Here is a 20,981-nt window from a genome sequence, read left to right as displayed (position 1 = left end):
AGAAAATAAGCTAATTGCAAAAGGTGTTGATAAATAAAAGAATGGGGAGAAAGAGAATGATAAATTGGGGTGGGAAAACAGAGTTAATTGATAATGTTTGTACTAAAATGCTTAGGAGCAATAGTCACTATTTCTTTAAATAGTACCTATCTGTCCTTAAGCCTTTATTACAACCCAAAAAAGACCTAGTTGATCCTTCACCCAAATATTCAACTATTAGTGGAGTAGGACACTAAGGGCAAGCTTATGGTTCATTCACTAGCATGTACGAATTCTTTGTTGAGAGCGAGTGATTTGATTTGATACTCCCCTATTGTTGCATAGATATCATTGTGAGTGAATATAGGGAAATTTCCTTGAGTTAGGATACAGGCGGATGAAAGTCAGAATACTTATTGTGTTTCTTTAATTGAGTTTGCCAATATTTTAGAAATTCATTATTGAATAAAAAAGAATTTGTATTAAAATGTTTCATGAGCTCAGAACTGTTTTGACAAGATGATGTAAGAATTCGTTATTGCAAAGTGTAAGTGCCCATTGTAACATAACTTTGAGATGGTGATGAAGAGAGGAAGTAATTATGTTTTTGAATTCATGTGTTCGAGGAAGAACAATGGTTGTAAGTGTGAGGTGGTGATCTTGGGCATATTTATATGCTCAAAGCACCAATATGCACTCAGATTTGGACTTAGTTCAAGAACTTTAGTATGAATTCTTAAGTATAATTCAGCTTTTATTCTGTTCTGTGCCTCATGGATGATTAGTACTTTCAGGTTTAAAATCATGAAGAATTATGCATAATTAGATACAAAAAGGATATGGAAGTAGTGAAGGAATGCAAGGGAGTGAAATTAAGCTGAAAAATAGAATATGAAAAGTAGGAATCTTCATTTTCGGACCCTCCGAGTCGCGTGGATCAACAAAATAGCAATGGTCAAATTCCAGTGAAGGTTCGCGAAGCCATCGCGTTGCGGAGCAATTTTTTTTATCAGATTTGGCGACCTGAAGGTTTCGCGCGTCGCGGAGGATGATTATTTAGCAATTGTCCCAATCCAGTAGCTCTTCACGATAGTGGTGCGTCGCGGTTAGGGTGCATTTCTCAATTGTCAGGGAATAGTTGAGCTCTGCGATTTCCTAGATTTTATTAGAAAATAGCAATCGAAGCCATGGTGCGACGCGCCGGGTGGACAAATCGGGAATATTTTAAGTGTTTTGTCCCAGCTATAAAAGGAAAAATCCAAGATAATGTGAGGGACTTTTGGACAAGCAGAGCAGCGGCTGAAAAGCAAAAATTTCTCACCTTTAGGGTTCTTAAACATTCTTTTTGAATTTCTTTATTTCAAGGATTGTTTTAGGTATGATTTATTACTTATTTTGGATGATGAATTCAAAATGAGTAGCTAAACACCCTATTTCTGGGGTTGAGTCTAAGAACATGATTACTCTTTAATATTCTTATTCATAGTTTCTTTTTGGATTATCACATGGGTTGTTCTTAATTTCTTGAGCTTACTATCTTAATGATTGGCCACCATTAGAATAAATTTATATTTCTATGTGAATCCGGGAGGAGAATCATAGAATAGAACGAAGAAATTAGGGAGCAAGGTTCTTATTCTTTTATAAAATAAGGGATTTGAATTAGCATCTAGGATAGGGATATACCTAGAAGCCTTGTTTGGTTCACTTGCAAGAAGACAACTTTATGAATCTAGAAGATTTGTTGTAACTCTGCGGGAGTTGTAGTTACAACGTTCAATAGATAGAAGATTTGAGGTCGGGAGACCAAGATCGTGGCATAACCCTTGCGAACCAGCAGCCCGATAACCAATTAGACTATGATAAAAATAGAGAATTGTAGGACTGTTCACAATACCTCAACCCTGGAATCTCCTCATCATTGATTACAATCGTTGCTTGTTTTGCTCTAGTCATAATTAATTATTTCTTGTTTAGTAATTTACATTTTATTTACAGAATTAAATTAATCTTGATACCATCAACACTTAATACTCAATTGTCTTGAACTAAAGATTGAATAAATTTCTAATTTATTGATCCTCGAGGGAACGATATCTGACTGTCCAAGTCATTATATTATTTGCACGATCACGTACACTTGCGTGAGCGTAGAGACGCAAGATTCAAGCCTAATTTGTTTTTTCAGTTCTTGTGCATCCTGCGTCAAGTGTCTATCGAAAACAAATTCTCTACTTTCACAAGGTAGGGCCAAGGCTGCAAACACACATCCTTCCCAGACCTGCGGGATTACAATGGGTATGTCATAGTTATTGTAATCTTTATGCATCTTGTATCTAAAGCCCACCGATTTGACTAGTCTTGATTTGTGTTGCATAAGGCCTCTAAAAAGGGAAGCACTTTTGAGTTTCTATTATTCTTGTGGCTTGAACACAAGACTTCTGGTCAAGGAAGCACATTGATTTGGTTAATTGTATTACATTTCTTACTCTTCTTGGTGATGCTTGATTCGTTATTGGTATGTATTTTGTTTGTGTTTTTGTTAAATTTGGCATGCCGTCCCTCCAAAATCATGTATCTATTAGCTAGTGTTTAGACAATAACTATGTTAAAGTTGAAATATGAATTTGATGTTACTAAATGTGGAAACATCCACGAATGCATTACACTAACAATGTAAAGATTTACTTAATATTATTTATATTACGCAAACCCTGAATCACATTTTAAAAAGAAAATCTTACACCGACAATGTAAAGTTTTTTTTTACATTATCAGTACACCGTCACTAATACTAAAAGTACAACCTAGAAGTTCTTCTACTATGAATTTTCTAAGCACTGTGGTCCAGTTGTTGCAAGTTTGTTGACTAAAGCAAGTGCATTACTAGTCATGTAACTCACATTTGTGACTTGGTTTAAGAGTAACTTAACCTGTTTTCTCTTTTTGTCTTCAAGTCCATCTAAGCAAGTGTCTTCATCAGTGAGAGCAGTACTTAGCCAAGTGGTCACATCTCCCATTTGGTCATTAAAAGTTTGGGTGCCAAGTTTTCTAAGCACACCTAGTGAGTTATGTAAATTGTCAAGTGCATCTTGCAAACATTCAACACAATCTAAAATAGCAACTCTTCCTCTCCCTTTCAAGAAATTGTGTTTCCTCAATTTCAACAAGGATTGAGCGACATTCTTGGCTTGGCTTATCGTCACCGAGACCCCGGCCCGAGCCCACCTGCTGGGGTTATCCTTGGCCGTGCTCGAGAATGATGCTAATGAATGGAGGCAGAGGTCCTGATATCGAGTCACACTACATGCATCGTGAACATAACTTTCTCCTCCCTTACTCGAACACATTGTAGAACAAATTAGTGTAGTTAGACATGCTAGGACTAGCACAAATTTCCAAATCATGGATATACGGATGACTAGGATAAAGTTTTATCTAATTGAAGCAAATAAAAAATGGTAATACAATGCTTATAAAGAACTTCATGAAGTCCCCCTTTTAAAGAAATGATATATGGGTGAATTGGATAAAGTTAAAGTTGGGTACCTTTATTTGAGGAGTTTATTAATGAAGCAAGAAAGTGATGAATACATTAAAAAGAAAGCAATTGTCTTAGATTTGGGGGAATAGATCTTTAGAATAATGATGATCATGTTAAAAAGGCCAAAAGGGAGGTGAGGCTCACAGAGAAAAAGTTCTTTATGGACATTTTCAACTACACTTTTCTTGGAAACTGAGGAAAGATAAATGATAGGAGATAAAATCAAGAAAAGATCAACTAAAAACTTCTCTCTACTTTTTATTCCCTCTAAACCAAACAGAAGGAAAAGTGTATTTTCATTCTTTCCTTTTCCCTAGGTTCCAAACAAGTAGGGGAAGTTCTTGAATAAGGCATTCATCTTCAGGACATAAAAGAAATGGCATAATACATAAACATACATCAAATTTGGCTTTAACTAGCAAGTAAACACTTCAGTTTTGAATATGCACATTTAGACGACTCAACTCGTTTCCAATGTGTCAGTTGAACACTCCAACTTACAAAATGATCATCTAGAGTCTAGATACCTCCAAATTTATGTGTCATGTCAGCATTGAGTATCCACGAGACATAGTGGGAACTAGCTAGAGCATTTAGTTATCAGCTAAGGTGTCTAGATATGCATTCTCAAAATTAGAGTGCTTACTTACAAGCTAAAACCATATTTTGAGCATTTGTTAATGTATTATGCCTAAAAGAAATAGAGTAACAAATTGGGAAGTCGATCTCTAGAGGTTACAAATTGGGAAGTCGATCTCTAGAGGTTTTGTATAACACAATCCATTTCTGAAGTTTCAAGCTTTAAAGAAGAATTTACATATACAACAACATACCCATAGTATTTCCACATAGTGGGGTCTGGGAGGGTGAAGTGTATGCAGTCCATACCACTACGTCCAAAGAAGTAGAGAGGTTTCCGATAGATTCCCGATTCAGGACAAAAAGACAAAAGAAGAATTTACATATATGATAAGAATTAATTACATCCAATACCTTATAGAAAAATGAACATGAAATGGTAAAAAACCATCAAGCTGAATGTGTGGATCACATTATTCCTGTATAATCCACAAGAAACAAGTGCCTTACAAGTTTAACAGACAGTGCAATTTCTGTTTTCATATGCTTGCTGTCAATGAATACAGAGAAAAATGAATCTTCTATCCAATAACTTTTACTATCTAAACTAAAACAGAAAAATAATTGTGGGAGGCGTCTAAAACTCGTATCTGGTAATTACTTTTATAAGTATGGTTATGGAAATAGATTAGCTCAAAAACGTGTATAATCCGCTATCTAGTATCCATGTTGTGCACCAGAGCGACAAGTTCGATATTTTCATTCTGAGTTGCTGGGGTATCAATGGTTTCTTTTGAATCTGACATCTCATCAGGAAGGATAGAGGAGTTAGGATCACTTCTAGGAACCAAAAATAGTAAAGAAAGTGGAGTGATTCTCAAAATGCTCCTTATCAAAATGGCTAGCCAGAGATTATGAAACTTTGTCCTTGTAATTTTGAAGACGTGAAGCAACAATCCGCCTCCCCATGTTGATGTCAGGAGTCCAGTATTGTCAATTGACATGAGCAAGGCGAAAAATGTGCCTTCAATGCCAGGAGGACAGAGCTTGGAACTTAGAACAAGAAGTGGCATCCACTTTAGTCGTCCAACCATTTGAGATACACTAGCATCCATCACCATGAAGAAATAATCTGGTATGCCGAATTTCAAATTTAAACGCAACACCAGCACCAAGTCTAGCATTCCTGACAGACCAAACAATAACTGAGTCCAAAAGAGCAGGTCTCGAAAAGAATGGTCTTTCAATCCATATTGGTACAGTATAGCCCCTAAAAGTGCTCCAATGGAGGCTACTGCTGATATGTATCCGATATACTCCTGCAGGAGTAAAACATTTACAGAATTTCACATTTCCGTTGTGAGTTCTTCTACCAATAATTCCAATAAGGTAAGCATGTTTAATAGAATATCTCATGTAGGCTTCGTACATACTGAATAAGATTAGTTACATGAAATAGGAAGAATGAAAAGTGCATTCAATAAGGTAAATCAATTTTTTTTATGCACAAAAGAGTTCAAAGTTATTTGAATTTGATAATAGTTTTTTATTGCAGTAACAATATTAACGAGAAGTCAAACCAAGATGTTATTGAGAGTTGCTTTAGGAATGCACGTCTTTCTCTGTTTTTTTCTCTCCAAGTTTTTTTTACGTACAATCCTAGTTAATTTAGGAGTCCTATCTTTGGTAGGAAACTAATTAGTTATTTAAATTTTGGTAGAAATAGGTTGTTTTTTTGTCCTATTTTTAGTTAATAGCAACTATTTAAGTTGTTAATTTGATAATCAATACATACGGCTTTACAAGAAAAAATCAACTGCTCTGCGTATTCTCTTCTTTAAACTCCCATCTCTGTTTCAGCGACCAACTTTTGACTATTGAATTCCTGCGTTATTTTCCTTTAAAGGTTTTAAACCAACAATTGGTATCAGAGCTTCAATCTTAAGGGACTGTGAGTGTTTGCATCAAAGCTGATCCAATGGATACCATGAACAGAGAAACAAATTTTTCTTCAATGGCACCACCAACTTTCGATGGAGAAAGTTATCAAATCTGGACAGTTAGAATGCTGATAGATCTGCAAGCTTTGGATCTATGGGAAACTGTTGAAGATGAATACGAGATAGCTCCCTTGCCGGACAATCCTACGGTGGTGCAGATTAAAACTCACAAGGAGAAAAATACCAGGAAATCAAAGGCAATAGCATGCTTATTTACTGCAGTTTCATCTAATATCTTGACTCGTATCATGTCTCTGTAATCAGCGAAGGAGGTATGGGATTATCTCAAGACTGAGTGTGAAGGACATGAAAGGATTCGAGGGATGCAAATGATGAATTTGGTACGTGAGTTTGAGCTGCAAAGGATGAAAGAAAGTGAAACCATGAAGGATTACTCTGATAGACTTCTTAATTTAGAAAATCGCATCAGATTGTTGGGTTCCACTTTCAATGATTCAAGGATCGTTGAAAAAATCCTAGTAACGGTACCTGAAAAATTTGAGGCTACCATAACAACCTTAGAAAATACTAAGGACTTGTCTAAGATCACACTTGCAGAGCTCTCAAGTGTTTTTCAAGCGCAAGAGCAACGGCGTGTTATGAGACAAGGAGGAGCTGTCGAAGGTGCCTTACCAGCCACGCATCATGATGATGGACGTTCTAAGAAGAAGAAGAAGAAGAAGAAGTACCAACCAGCTGATGAAGAAGGTGTAGCGCACAACAACAAAAACAAAACAGGTGATTTCAAAAGAAACTACCCTCCTTGTAAGCATTGCGGCAAGCTCGGACATACACCTTTCAAGTGTTGGAAGAGGCCTGATGCTAAGTGCACTAAGTGCAATCAGCTTGGGCATGAAGCGATCATCTGTAAGAACAAAACTCGGCAGCAAAACTCAGCAGCAAGATGCAGAGGCCCAAGTTGTTAATGAACAGGAAGAAGATCAACTTTTTGTCACATCGTCATCCCAAGCGAGTTCTGGCTAATTGATAGCGGTTGTACAAATCATATGACTCATGATGAGGAGATTTTCAAATATTTAGACAAGTCCGCAATCTCTAAAGTCAGAATCGGTAATGGTGATTATCTTTCTGCCAAAGGAAAAGGAACAGTAGCTATTGAAAGCCGCTCAGGTACAAAGTTAATTTCAGATGTACTTTTTGTTCCGGAACTTGATCAAAACTTGTTGAGCGTAGAACAACTTTTGGAGAATGGTTTTAAGCTTAATTTTGGGGATAAGAAGTGTGTGATATTTGATCCAAAGGGTCAAGAAATCTGCCAAGTTAAGATGAGAGGAAAAAGCTTTTCTTTTGATCCAATGGAGGGGAAGTCGGCTGCCTATCAGAGCCAAGAGATGACAGGAGATGTATGGCATAAGAGACTCGGGCATTTTCATCACAAGGCACTCTTGCACATGGTGAAGAAAAATATGGTTTTAGGACTACCATCCATGGAGGAAAAACACACAAGCTGCAGCACATGTCAGTTTGGAAAGCAAAGCAGGATGCCTTTTGCCAAGGCAACCTGGAGAGCATCGGAGAAGCTTCACTTGGTCCATAATGATTTGTGTGGACCACATAAAACTGCTTCTCTTAACGGAAGTAAATATTATATAGCATTTATTGATGATATGACAAGAATGTGTTGGATTTATTTTCTCAGGTTCAAATCTGAAATACCTGAAGTGTTCTGGAAATTCAAAGCTTTGGTAGAAAATTAAAGTGGTTGCAGGATGCAAATGTTTAGATGATAATGGTACTGAGTACACATCTAATCGATTTGAGAAGTTTTGCGAAAATGCAGGTATTGAGCATCAACTCACTGCCCCGCATACTCCGCAACAAAATGGAGTCAGTAAAAGGAAGAATAGGACGATAATGGAGATATCGAGGTGTTTGTTATATGAGAAAGGCCTACCAAAATATTTATGGGCAGAAGCAGCTGACACTGTTGTTTTTTTGCTGAACAAATTGCCTGCCAAAGCAGTTGACGGAAAGACACCTTTTGAGGCATGGCACGGCTATAAGTCGTCCTTAAAAATCTTCGGTTGTTTGTGTTTCTCTCATATTCCGCAGGTTAAGAGGGACAAGTTAGACAAGAAAGCTGAACCTAGAGTCTTTATTGGTTACAATACAATCTCTAAAGCTTACAAAATTTTTCAGCCTCATACTGGAAAAATTACGGTAAGTAGAGATGTATTTTTTATGGAGAATAAGCAATGGGACTGGGAAAAAGTTAACCAAAAGCAGATCATAAGCAATCTACCAAATTTTAATGAAAGTATTGATGATCAACCTGTGAGAGGAACAAGGTTGCTCTCTGAGATATACCAGAGATGCAATGTGGCCATTTTAGAACCTTCTGGATTTGAAGAGGTTGTCTTAGATCCTAAGTGGAAAGCCGCAATGGAGGAGGATCTTGCAATGATTGAGAAGAACAAGACCTGGCAGCTTGTGGAAAAGCCTCAAGATAGAAAGATCATCGGTGTGAAGTGGGTTTATCGCACAAAATTGAATGCTAATGGTTCTGTTAACAAGCTCAAGGCAAGACTTGTAGTTAAGGGGTATGCACAGATTTTTGGTGTTGATTATTCTGACATGTTTGCTCCAGTTCTAGGCTTGACACAATCAGGTTGCTTCTTACTATTGCTGCACAGCATGGCTGGAAAGTGCACCAGATGGATGTCAAATCTGCATTTCTTAATGGAGTTCTTGAAGAAGAAATCTATATCAAGCAACCTGAAGGTTTTGTTGTAGATGGAAAAGAAGAGAAAGTCTACTGACTACATAAAGCTTTTTATGGCCTAAAACAAGCACCAAGAGCTTGGTATAGTCGAATAGATGATTATTTGCTTAGCTTCGGTTTTGAGAAAAGTGTTTCAGAATTCACACGATATGTTAAACGCAATAACAGTGGGATTCTTGTTGTTTCTCTTTATGTTGATGACCTTTTGATTACAGGAAGCAGTACAAAGCTCATTGATGAGTTCAAGCAGGCTATGATGCAAGCTTTTGAAATTTCTGATCTTGGTCTGATGACTTATTTCCTTGGAATGGAGATTACACAGGGAAAAGATGAGTTTTTCATTTGCCAGAAGAAGTACGCGAAGGAAATTCTCAAGAAATTTAAAATGGAAAATTGCAAAGAGATGAATACTCTCATGAACCCAAAAGAGAAACTAAGCATGGATGATGGAGCCGAAAAGGTGGAGGAAACATACTTCAAAAGTTTCATTGGGTGTTTAATGTATCTTCCAGCAACAAGACCTGATATATTGTATGCTATAACTATTCTATCAAGGTTCATGCATTGTCCGAGTGAAGTACATCTGAAGGCAGCAAAAAGAATTGTGTGATACATCAAAAGAACTATCACCTATGGAGTCATGTTTCGAAGGAGTCAACCTGTAAAGTTTTTTATGTACTCTGATAGTGATTGGGGAGGTTCCAAAGATGACTCAAAGAGTACTTCAGGGCACTGTTTGTCTTGGTTCTGGGATTTTTTCATGGAGTTGTAAGAAACAGGACATTGTGGCTCAATCTACTGCCGAGGCTGAGTTTGTGGCAGCTACAGCAGCGGTAAATCAAGTATTATGGCTGAAGAAAATTTTGATTGATCTGCATATGGAACCAACAGGAAGCATTGAAGTGTTCGTGGACAACCAAGCAGCAATAGCTATTTCTCACAATCCTGTGTTTCATGGAAAATCTAAGCACTTCACTATCAAGTTTTTCTTCCTGAGAGAAGTTCAAAAAGATGGAGATGTGATTCTTGTCTATTGCAAGACGGAAAAATAATGGGTTGATATATTCACTTAGCCTTTATCTGTCAGCAAATTCGAGCTTCTCAGACAAAAAATTGGAGTTTGCATTTCATAAAGCAAGGAGGAGTGTTGAGAGTTGCTTTAGGAATGCACGTCTTTCTCTATTTTTTTCTCTCCAATTTTTTTTTTACGTACAATCCTAGTTAATTTAGGAGTCCTATCTTTGGTAGGAAACTAATAAGTTGTTTCTTTGCCCTATTTTAGTTGTAATAGCAACTATTTAAGTTGCTAATTTGATGATCAATACATACGGCTTAACAAGAAAAAAATCAACTGCTATGCCCATCTCTGTTTCAGCGGCCAACTTTTGACTATTGAATTCCTGCGTTATTTTCCTTTAAAGGTATTAAACCAACAATGCCATATGAAAAACATACGAAGGCCTACTGTATGTATAGTTGATAGGGTAAGCACCATTTGGCTTGGCATCTAAGCAGGTTATCTCAGGCCACTGAGTTCCCTTATTTGTTTTTGTCCTCATATAATTTGCCTGTTGTTGTTAGTTAGAAGGGGACACTATCAATTATGCAGAACCTCTCTTGCTCGACGTCTCCTACCTCTAATTAAAGCCTAACAACTTGGATATTTTGGAAATCCGTTATTAGTTTCTTATAGTTAACAGTAAGTTAAATGAGTTTATGATTCTAAAATGTACTTGCTTGATTGGAATGTGAAATGTCCAGCAGTTATTCCACCTTTGAAAATTGTGGTCCTCCTGCTGAATCTGTTGCCCAGTAGAACATTCCTTCTTGGATGTCTACACTAAGCGCAAAGGACAAGTACATATAAAGACATGGTTGCCAAACTTCCGGGCATTTCAAAGTATTCCACATAGCCTTGGCAGCATCAGTTAAGTTTTGGTTTACCTGAGGATGGATTAGGATTTTAGAGACCGACCTATATGCAAAAAGTAGTGAGATGAGATGTAAGTACCTGTTGATAAGCAAAATTGTGTGTCTGAGATTCCTTGAGCAAAACTCCTACCAAAACAACAAGCCCGGCTGGTATCGACAATAAGCCATATACCCCCTTTTTTCAAAGAAAAGAATTCAGAAGTAATCAATATATTCAGAGATTCACTAGACTTCTCACATCCCATAATGAACATATAAAAAGTTGTTTAAATTCTGGAAAGAAAACTAACCATAGGGCCAAGTAAGTGAACTAATATACCACTTAAAGAAAATCCCACTAGTGCCCCAATTGAGGAACTCAAGGCACATAAGCTTTGCATATCAGCTGCAAGGGAAGGATGAGAACCGCTGTTTTGCGCCACACATGCATCAACAGTCACATCAGCAATAGCAACCGCAGCACTTCCTGCTGTCAAGGAGAGCAGTGCAAGCACAATATGCAAGTTCTTGTGCAACGATAAGAACAGCATGGAGACAAATCCAAGAAAACCTAGAATTATTGATGTCAGCTTTCATTGAAAGAACAGAATAGTTGCAACTATGCCAAAGAAATAATCAACAGATGAGATATTCAGTTAACTTTTTCATTGAATTAACTTTTGTTTAACTTTTTCATTGAATTAACTTTTTTCAGCACTTTGATTCACTAATCAAGTTATGCTAAGGATGTCAAGAAAAACTGGCGCGAGACACTTGAAATTTTTTTAAAATTCAACCAATATTCCCTTGGGGTGCAGGCAAATGGCAAAAGTGTCATCAGGAGCAGAAGAAAATTTTATCTGTTTCTTTCAGAAAATTCTAAAAGGGAAATTAATATGTTCCATCAGCATTAGCTAATGTCTCCTTAGGAAGTATCACAAAATTTACTTTCATTTCTTTGGGCCACTGGCCATCTGCCGGGAGTTTCGGGTTTAATACCGATATTTTAGCAACAAATCCAATAAATCTAAGTGTAGTGCTTGGTGTATTGATTTTTTTGGGAAAGGGAGTGTGTGCGAGTTGTTTATTTCAAGAATAGGCTGGACCAACCAGCTGTACCCTTTTCCGTTATAAGTATGACACAAGGTTAGAATTCTAGCCCTTCCAGAGTGGTATCTGACTGATGGCTCGGGCCCCCCCGGAAGGAGGCCTTCTTCGCCTTCCACCTAAGCTGTGCAGGAAAGGCCCAAATGTAACAAGATATATGTCAACACTTGCATGATCCTTCCTTCAAAGGCAATAATACTAATGTCTACATTACTCTAAGCTGGTTAACATTTTCTATGACCAAGAAATATATCCAATTTTAGTGGTGTAGTGCAGACTATCTCAAAACAAACTGTAATAAAAGCAAGAAGGAAATCTCTTTGGTATCATTTACATGGAGCTAGAATTGATTTAAATCCAAAATCATTTCAGACATAGCTGAGGAATTCTAAGATCATATAAACAGTGTACATTCGATAAAATTGGAACAATACAGAAGATTAGCATGGCCCTTGCACAAGGATGATACGTACAAAATCAAGGTTGCATAAATATTTCATATTATCTCAGAAAAAATATCACAATCTGAAATCTTTGTTATACAAAAGCCAATCTAGGACAAAGGAATTCTTGGAATTGGAATCGCAGAGCAATCAACACTTTAAACTAATTTTTTGCATCTTAAAATAATGCCCACAAATCAACATTGGATCTTCTAGACATATGCCGTAAGTTCAACCACCTCCTATTGCACTGTCAGATTGCTAAACAAGTCTGGAGGATGTTTGTAAATTGTTTGGACTAAGCTGTGGGTTATGTCAAGGACATTAAAAGGTCTGTTTTTGGAGCTAGACTGGAATGAGCTCGACAAGGGGGAAAGAAGAATTTGGCTCACCATTTCAGTGAACTTTTTGAGTTATTTGGCTGGACAGTAACTAGAGACGCTTTGCTGGGCAACTGGCAAGTGATACCTGTTCATAGTTTGAAATTCAATTGTTTGTTTCCTTTGGCTTGTCGTCTAACATGATGAATGTTTACGAGATCATATACATTTATTCAGTTCATACGAAATTATACACATACAATATAGTTACACTCCCACTGACATGCTCCAAAATTGCCACAAGTATATTTTTCCTTTGGGTGATGAAATCAACCTTTCCCTTGGACTGGAATGTGTAAATAACTTCAAATATCACACTAGATGGAAAGGGTTTCTCGACTGTCAAAGGAACAGATTCGTCCATTACCTTTTGTTTCTACAATCTTTCGATTGCCTTAAGGGGTGGAAACTAAGACCAACTGACCGCTATATGCAAATACTGGAACTGATATTACTCTGTCAGGCACCATAGTTATATATAGCCTAAAAGTTTTGCTAGCTTGCAGTAAGAACAAAAGAAGATCTACATGATGGATAGGACAGGGACCATGAAGTGCAGCAAGTATGACGGGAAGAAAAAGAGGAGAACAAAATTGGATTATCTGTCTAACCTTCTCAAATTGTCCAATGAAAAAGGACATATCACTATCGCCTTGATCTAGCTTCACAATGTCCTTAATAATACCTTTAAATGTCATGGAGTATAAAGTGTTGCTTGGACCGTATATTGTCGCAGATTTAACATGGACGAAAGATAGCAAGAAACCAAGAACCATTGGATCCACTAATAGCAAAGAAAAACCATGTCAATCTTCTTCCACTTGTCTTCATTTCAGAGAGATGTCTATTTGCTAATATGATTGTCAAAATCTTGAACCATAAACCAAAGCTCTAGGGAATCGAGCCATAACAAAATTTAATAATTTAAACTAAAGTGGAAGGTTCACCAATTGTTCTAGTGTTACTGTTGGGGTGTTGGGAATAACAGACAAAAATATGTATCTTGGATCATTGATGTCATATCTCTGATAGAGTACCAAAAGCAGAGAGATTTGGCTGAACGAAGTTGGCTTGGAAATCAAGCAGAGTATAGCATACATGGTTGGTACAGCTTTGACCATTGTACTCTTCTCAGCCCGACTAAACAACCTATCCACTGAACTTTGTTGTTTTTGTTTACTGAGTATTAGAATGGTAGAGCAAAATGAATGTCAGCCTACCAAGAACTGAGAACATACTGGAAAATGAGCGCATGTCAAATCAAGATTCGAGACAAGTAAAGAAAGATGAAGATTGATCTGTTTAGAATGGAAACCAGGTAGACCAGTGGGAACATTTATCAGCCCAAGTAAAATAACACTAAAGCTAGGCTTTTCTTTCCCATAACTATGATATACTCTGTGAATAATAAGAGAAACCAGGAATACAAGTTTGAGAGCACATGAGAGCAATGGTTCTCGACCATTTGCGTATCCATAGTATATATATTCTTGTCTTACTGACAAAGATTATTAATCCTTGGAATATGATTACTAACGTTCTCAGTGACTATTGGTATGTTTAGTCAGGTGGGGGTCGTTAGGTCCCCTATTTTGAGTCATAGACGCACAAGGCCAAAATATGTGTGCCACAAGCTATCATCTCAGTAGTACAGTAAGCAGTTGCTTGACACTAAATAGTAATTCTCTAGTTACAAATCCTTGATTCCAGGAATTTCCTAACCTAATAATTTTTTTATTTTTTTTTTAATAATGTTGAAAGTATTAACGAACAAAAGCACTACGAAAGTCCTACATAAGTTTACAAGTTGTTCAGGAGACTAAGCATGTCAAACACGACATTTACTTCATTTACAATAGACTGCCTGCACCAAAAATAGAGCAAAGGAAATGATAAAGATATTTCATTCATACTAAATAATATCCTCATGCGCTTCAACTACTTGTTGTGGCTTTTAATATTATGATTGAATAACTACAACTGTTAAGAACTTGAGAGATGTTCCTTTTTTCTTTTGGAGAAGGTAACATTACTTGAGAGATGTTCTTAGCTAACATGACAATCATCAAAGTTTTGTTTGTTTGAAATCCTAAGGTTACCAAAATCACAGCAGAGACCAAATCACTTCGTGATTTCTTTCTCATCTACCTAAGCTGTTGTGGATAAAGTTACTCCGTACCTTACTCGTAGGAGGTAGCAGGTACCCGAGAGAAAAGTCAAGGTGCACGCACGCTGGTGGACACCACTGTTATCAACAAAAAAAATCCAAAGGTTACCTAAATAAGAAAATATTCACAGAACCTGCTCCGTAAGACGAGTCAAATGTACATGTTATGTAATTTTTGAGCTGATTGAAACAGAGGAAAAGAACAAACTATATTGAACCTATGCAAAATCTATTTGTGTCTAAATGAATTGGCTTAAGAATATATTGATTAGTGAGTAATATTCTTACCTAGCCTACTCAACACAACCCTTCTTCTTAAGCAAGTGCCAAAAGATGAAATAGAAATCTTCATCCTAGATATAGTAGATAAGCTTATTTTCTAGCGCCAGCAAAGTTTACTATGAAGTCTGGGCATTTAAACCTGAAGCACTAACACTTGGTGAAAGAATCTCCTGAGGCACTACAGTACCTGTGAACGAATCTCCGGAAGCATTATGCACTCGGTAAAAGAATCTAAGCGCCCATCTCGGAGACTTAAGGCAAACGGTGGAGTAGCTGAAGATACGATCAACCGCTTTGGAAGTCCTTGCACAAACAAATGTATGACACAACCCAAAAATTTGGAACACGTTTGGCTTTGATATCATATGAAAGAATTTGAGCATCTACTAGTAACCTTGAGACAATGCACGGAGTGGCCCGGGCATTATAAGATTTCTCTTGAAAACCTAACATTGCCCATGAGGAATAAGTGTATTCAAAACCTTAACTAGTCGTACTATATTTTTGTTTACTTCCTGAAATTCCCTAGAAGGAAATTGCAATCTCAGTTTTGCTCAACTTAGTTTGTAGTCACATTTGATTCTTTCTCCATCAACCAAGTATAGATGATCTAAAATATATTATGATCCACCCAATAATTGCCATTCTCACAGGCAGCTTTCTTAAAGATCTTATACTCCCCATTTGAGAACAGCAATGTACTTCAAACGCTCAACTCGAATTACAAGCCTAATTTTGGAGTTGTTCGTAACCGACAAGCGACTCAACTGAAGCTACATCCTGAACATGCTACCAAAAGAAACTATTTTTGTGACAGCTGAGGCTAAGAGCATAGGAGTTTAGCTATAGTTCTGGAAGGATATCACATCTAGATCTTATCCTTTTGTACCAAGCTTTCCAGTTACTCATGCACCTAAGTCCACCAAAAATTATCTTTTTTATTGATTAGTCCACTTATAACATGGAATTTTCGGGTTTTGGTAAGTACAACAATATAATACGGACGGATTCCAACTAGCTACCAGCCTTGAAACAACATTAACTACAGCTAAACTAACAGATGATCATGAAAAGTATAAAATTAGCGGTAGAACTAAAAAAAAGTTAAATGGCATTGCATATTTTACCCGCAAATAAGAAATAAGGCCTGCGGTGATACCCCAAAATGGGAACAGCATCAGTGAGAAGACCCCAAAGAGGCTTGACAATCCAGGGGATTGAAGTTATCCCTGAATAAACCTGAGATTCAGAAGGCTGCACTTTTTGTACATCCTTCATATAGTACTCTGTACTTATGCGGGAAAAAGCACCACCAAGTCCTTGGCTTATTCCATATACAATCACAACACCAAACACAAAACTCCAGTGCAATTCCATAGCGAGCATTTTGAACCAGTTGACTGGAGCACAAATAGAACTACAGATCCTATCATTATGCTCACTTTCTTGCACTTCCTCCCCCTCCTCGCCATGAATTTGAAGCTTGGCTTCTTCCCCCTCACTATGAACTTGAAGTTTGGCTTCTTCCCCCATCACTGCCCAAACCTGCAAAATGGGATCCCAAAAGAACAAAGACACTTCCAGTCCAAGATTAGACCTTTTCAAGATTCTGGAACCTCAATGTCCTAGAGAAGTCAACTTCCAAGCAAATGGAGATCTCAATCTGTAAAACCCCAGTTCAAACTTGGTTCTTCAAGATTCTGGTACAAAAATGTCTCAGAGAAGTCAACCTCCAAGCAAATGGATATCCAAATCTGTAAAACCCCAGTTCAAGATTGGACATTTTCAAGATTCTGGTACAAAAATGTCATGGAAAAGTCAACTACAAAGCAAATGGATATCCAAATCTGTAAAACCCCAGTTCAAGATTGGACCTTTTCAAGATTCTTGTACAAAAATGTCATGGAAAAGTCAACTACCAAGCAAATGGATATCCAAATCTGTAAAACCCCAGTTCAAGATTCGGCCTTTTCAAGATTCTAGTACCTCAATATCTTGGAAAAGTCAAAATTTCCAAGCAAATGGGGATCTCTTGGTTTGTTTTCTCCATATGGGGTTTTAAAGATTTCTTCCTACTTAACTTTGACTACTATATATGTCTGCAAAAGATTCAAACTTTATCTGATCTGCAAGCTAAATACCTAAAAGTATGTCTCCAAGAACATTAATTATTCTTTCAACTTGCATATTGCTACAAACACTCTCCATGTGTGTCCGAAAGACAGATGTACTGAACCTATCACTACATATTGAGTTGGTTGGGAAAGGGCCGGACCTCAAGTTCTATTTAATGCGGTCTTACCTTGCATTTCTATCATACTGACTGTTCCACAATTTGAACCAATAGCTTCCTAATTATATCACAGCACCTTTTATCAATCATTAACTAGAAGAAAATAAGATTAGGTAGATTCAAGAATGATTATTGAGGACAAAATGGAAGTTTCAAGGTAGCTAAATTTTAGTAAATTTTTAGTTCACACTTCACATCAACTTCTGTATTATTATTATAGTAAGTAACCCCCAAGGACAGGAAGGCTGTCGTAAAGTTCGCATTTTCAAATGAAACACTACGGCTACCTGCTGTTTTGTCTTTGTTAACTACCATATAATATTGTCTGAAAATAAAATTGGATCTTATGTTTTAAATACAGTAATGAAAAAATTGAATCAAAGAGTTATCAGCAAATTAAAAACATATTTTTTAAACAAATTAAAAAAATAAATAAGAAAAACAGATTGAAATAAAAGGAGTACATGTGATTTGTATATTTTGTGTGAATTTCTTTTACTTTTTCGGTTCTATTTTAATTGATCATTTCTATTTTATATGATAATTAAGAAATTAAATAAAATGATTATTTTTATTAAATTACTCTTCATTCATATTGATGGATATAATGATCATTCAAAGAATATTAATTATAGAAATAAAATAGAAAAAATTTAATTAATTTTATCTTATTTAATAAGTAGACAAATAACTTAAGGTGTGTATTTATAATTAGGTGGTCAGCTAAAATGGGATGAAGGGAGTAATAAACATTTATTTTACACGTTATTTGTATAGCTTATGTGCGTTTTTGGTTTATTAATACACATTCTATTGTATAGAATAGCAGTAGGAAGCAGGTGCAGGTCGTCCTATCAGCTTTCGCTATCTCTTTTTTGTAATTTTTTGTTTTTTCCGTTCTAATTTATTTATCTTATTTTTTAATTTGATATGTATTTAAAAATTACATGAAATTACTTTAAATTATAATAATTAACAACTTAAAAAAATTGAAAAACATATAAAAATTTAGTTGATTTTCAAAATTCTATCAAATCTACATATATTGTAATAGATGAAGTAATATTTATTATTTAAAAATAACATAAAAAGTATCATAAATTATAATAATTAACCACTTAAATCATGTGTTTAAAAGGTATCATACTAACTTACATGGAGTATCACCTTTTTGTGATTATTAGGATTGCACATATGCCAAGCAAAAGATATGAGACATTGACGCTACATGGCACTTATATGTTCTTTAAGTGTAAAGAAAAAAGAAATATATTTCTTATATATTGTATATACTAGATGGCACGTGCTCATGTACTGCACGAGCATATTGTCTGTGACATCGTTTATATTCGAGAAGCAACAATCGTTATTCCGTTAGTTTAAGATAAGGTAAAAGCTTACACGTTAAATTTCCGCTCAACTAAATCTGAGACTCTTATCGAAAATAGATGGCTAGAAGTACTAATGAAGAGAGTCATTATAAAGTTTAGTTCACATAAGCTCAAAAATAGTCACTGGCTTAGACATTCTCTTGGATGCATTCACCATACAAGAATTCGAGGTAAGTTATGGTATCACAATACAATAATATCAAGTTGGAAGAAGATGGTTAGAAGTTCTACATTCGAGAATATGATTAATTCAAAGAGTTTTAAGGGCTACATTTGTTTTAACTTTTGTAGGTCCACAAATAAGTTACAAGATCAAATTTCCTCAACTATGTTGTACTATGAAAAGTACATCAAAGAGTGGAGGAGTAAAAACGAAGCCAACAATTAGATCATGCAAAAGTTCATAGAAGCAAGGGTCAAGCAAAGTGCTATACACAAGCCAGACGAAATCCTCAACTAATAAAAAAAACTTCAACAAACTAAGGTAGCATGCAGAAAGTTTCACCTATATTAAAACATCAGCTAACTAATTAAAACATTAAAGTCCTACAAATCACACTTAAATCACTTCAATTAAAGTCAACAGGTATGGCCTAAGACTGATTGCTGAGAAGCAAAAGAGCAATTTTCCTTCAGTTGTCAATGTAGCAGTGACATGACTTCAGAATCTTCATGGAGATTGCTTATACAAATTGAAGAAGCAAGTGTTGTAATTCTTCAAATCATTTTTGCTACCTGCAAGAAGGATCAACCTGTTAGCGAGAGGAAAACAAATGAAACGACCAAAGAGAGCTAAACTCAAAACTGGTTTAGTACTATTAACATCTGAGAGTAATTTAGTTCTACAATATATTTTCTACATAAAAGGATAGAAAATACATATCTGTTTGGTTAATTGATGGTTACTTTACACCTTAGTAGAGAGGTTGTTTCTGATAGACCCTTGGCCTGAGGAAAAGCACAATTTTACATACACCAAGCTTTTAATATGAAAGCAAGTTATGAGATGTCAATTCAAGCAGTTACATTGGAATAAAGCCAAACAAAATATTCCAGAAACTTTCATCTTTTTGGCTGGTCAAAAGGTGGTCACTTGGATATTAGTAGAATGAATCTTATTTGCTCTTTGTGCTATACCGCTGCTTCTACTCTTGAGTCTACAACAAAGTATATGTTATCTTTTATGTAGTTTTCGGATACAAGAATTTGTATTTAGGCACAACAACTTCAACACTAGTTCAAGTTTAAAACAAGAACACTATGAAGTACAAAAACACCCTCAACACAAGATCAAAGTGATCTTTCTAAGAAGTGTATTTTATTTTTCAGAAATTAAGATGAAACAGAAATATAAGGCCAAGTCCCCCGACTTTACGGAGTGTCCTTAAGGAATAATTTCCCTCACTGTATCCGAGATTTTGGAATCTTCTTCCTAAGATAAAATGGCTTTCAATCCAACTATAGTGGTACCTCAAATAATTGGATTCGTCGAACTCACTCAACGATTTGATTGATCACAAAGAATATTTTGAAGACAAGAAGAGTTTTTATTTTAGAAATTTTTTCATTCATATGTAAACCTCTGGATGAAAGAAGGTTTATATAGCCTTCAGATGCCTCTTCTGAAAGGTGATAATGGTTCACTTAAAAGGTGTATCTTTTGGAAGAGTCATGTTTGTTCATTCGAAACATAGTGTCTTTTTTTGAACAGACACAACTATCTGAACAGTCATACCTTTTTCAAAACAATATGCCTTTTGCTCAAAGGTTGTGTCCCTCCATTTTCCATTCACACCAATTAAACCCAACAATCCCCTACATGAATGAACAATGGCTATTCTTTGTAAAACTTTACGAACAAGTATGTGATCATCAAGCAAAGACTGATTGTATCTGGATAAGTGGGTTTCTCTTTGAACTTTCCGTAGTGAACATGCATCGGATGCACTCGGTCAATCGGTAGATTTGATATCTTTGAACTGTCGAGCTTTAATGTACACCTAGACAACACATGTCACACAACCAGCCTTTTACCATTTATGGTTCTCACAATTTTATTCTTTTCATCCATGAACACGTCCCGATTTTATGAGAGCTCAGAGAATAGGCCTTTACTAACATTCTCCTTGAAAAGGCTTCCACTTCGCCCTCACATAGGTGAT

The 20,981-nt window shown here is 36.1% G+C and overlaps 2 protein-coding genes and 1 non-coding gene across 5 annotated transcripts; 1 reads left to right on the top strand and 2 right to left on the bottom strand.

Moving 5' to 3' along the window:
• Positions 1-2,648: 2,648 nt before the first annotated feature.
• Positions 2,649-3,467, bottom strand: LOC107856992 (pectinesterase inhibitor 6). Its single transcript, XM_016701947.2, has one exon. The coding sequence runs from the start codon at positions 3,384-3,386 to the stop codon at positions 2,802-2,804; it is 585 nt and encodes a 194-aa protein (XP_016557433.1). The 5' UTR covers positions 3,387-3,467; the 3' UTR covers positions 2,649-2,801.
• A 1,050-nt stretch (positions 3,468-4,517) lies between these two features.
• LOC107856993 (probable folate-biopterin transporter 2) lies at positions 4,518-17,611 on the bottom strand. 3 transcript variants are annotated; one of them, XM_047408569.1, is made up of 6 exons: positions 16,263-16,328; positions 14,866-14,931; positions 11,068-11,327; positions 10,857-10,952; positions 10,619-10,789; positions 4,518-5,421 (listed from the first exon to the last, which is right to left on the bottom strand). In XM_047408569.1, the coding sequence occupies exons 3-6, from the start codon at positions 11,305-11,307 to the stop codon at positions 4,816-4,818; spliced, it is 1,113 nt and encodes a 370-aa protein (XP_047264525.1). In that variant the 5' UTR covers positions 11,308-11,327; positions 14,866-14,931; positions 16,263-16,328; the 3' UTR covers positions 4,518-4,815. The 3 variants fall into 3 exon arrangements, with proteins under 3 accessions (XP_047264525.1, XP_016557435.1, XP_016557436.1); XM_016701949.2 differs by lacking the exon at positions 14,866-14,931 and having other exon boundaries at positions 16,263-17,611; XM_016701950.2 differs by lacking the exons at positions 10,619-10,789; positions 14,866-14,931 and having other exon boundaries at positions 16,263-17,607.
• On the top strand, positions 12,260-12,360 carry LOC124892613. Its single transcript, XR_007050345.1, has one exon. It is a non-coding gene; the product is annotated as a U6 spliceosomal RNA (small nuclear RNA).
• Positions 17,612-20,981: the final 3,370 nt, after the last annotated feature.

This window comes from Capsicum annuum, chromosome 1, assembly GCF_002878395.1.
Source record: "Capsicum annuum cultivar UCD-10X-F1 chromosome 1, UCD10Xv1.1, whole genome shotgun sequence".
In the NCBI taxonomy this organism is placed as follows: domain Eukaryota; kingdom Viridiplantae; phylum Streptophyta; class Magnoliopsida; order Solanales; family Solanaceae; genus Capsicum; species Capsicum annuum.
This window is presented reverse-complemented; position numbering and strand designations above follow the sequence as displayed.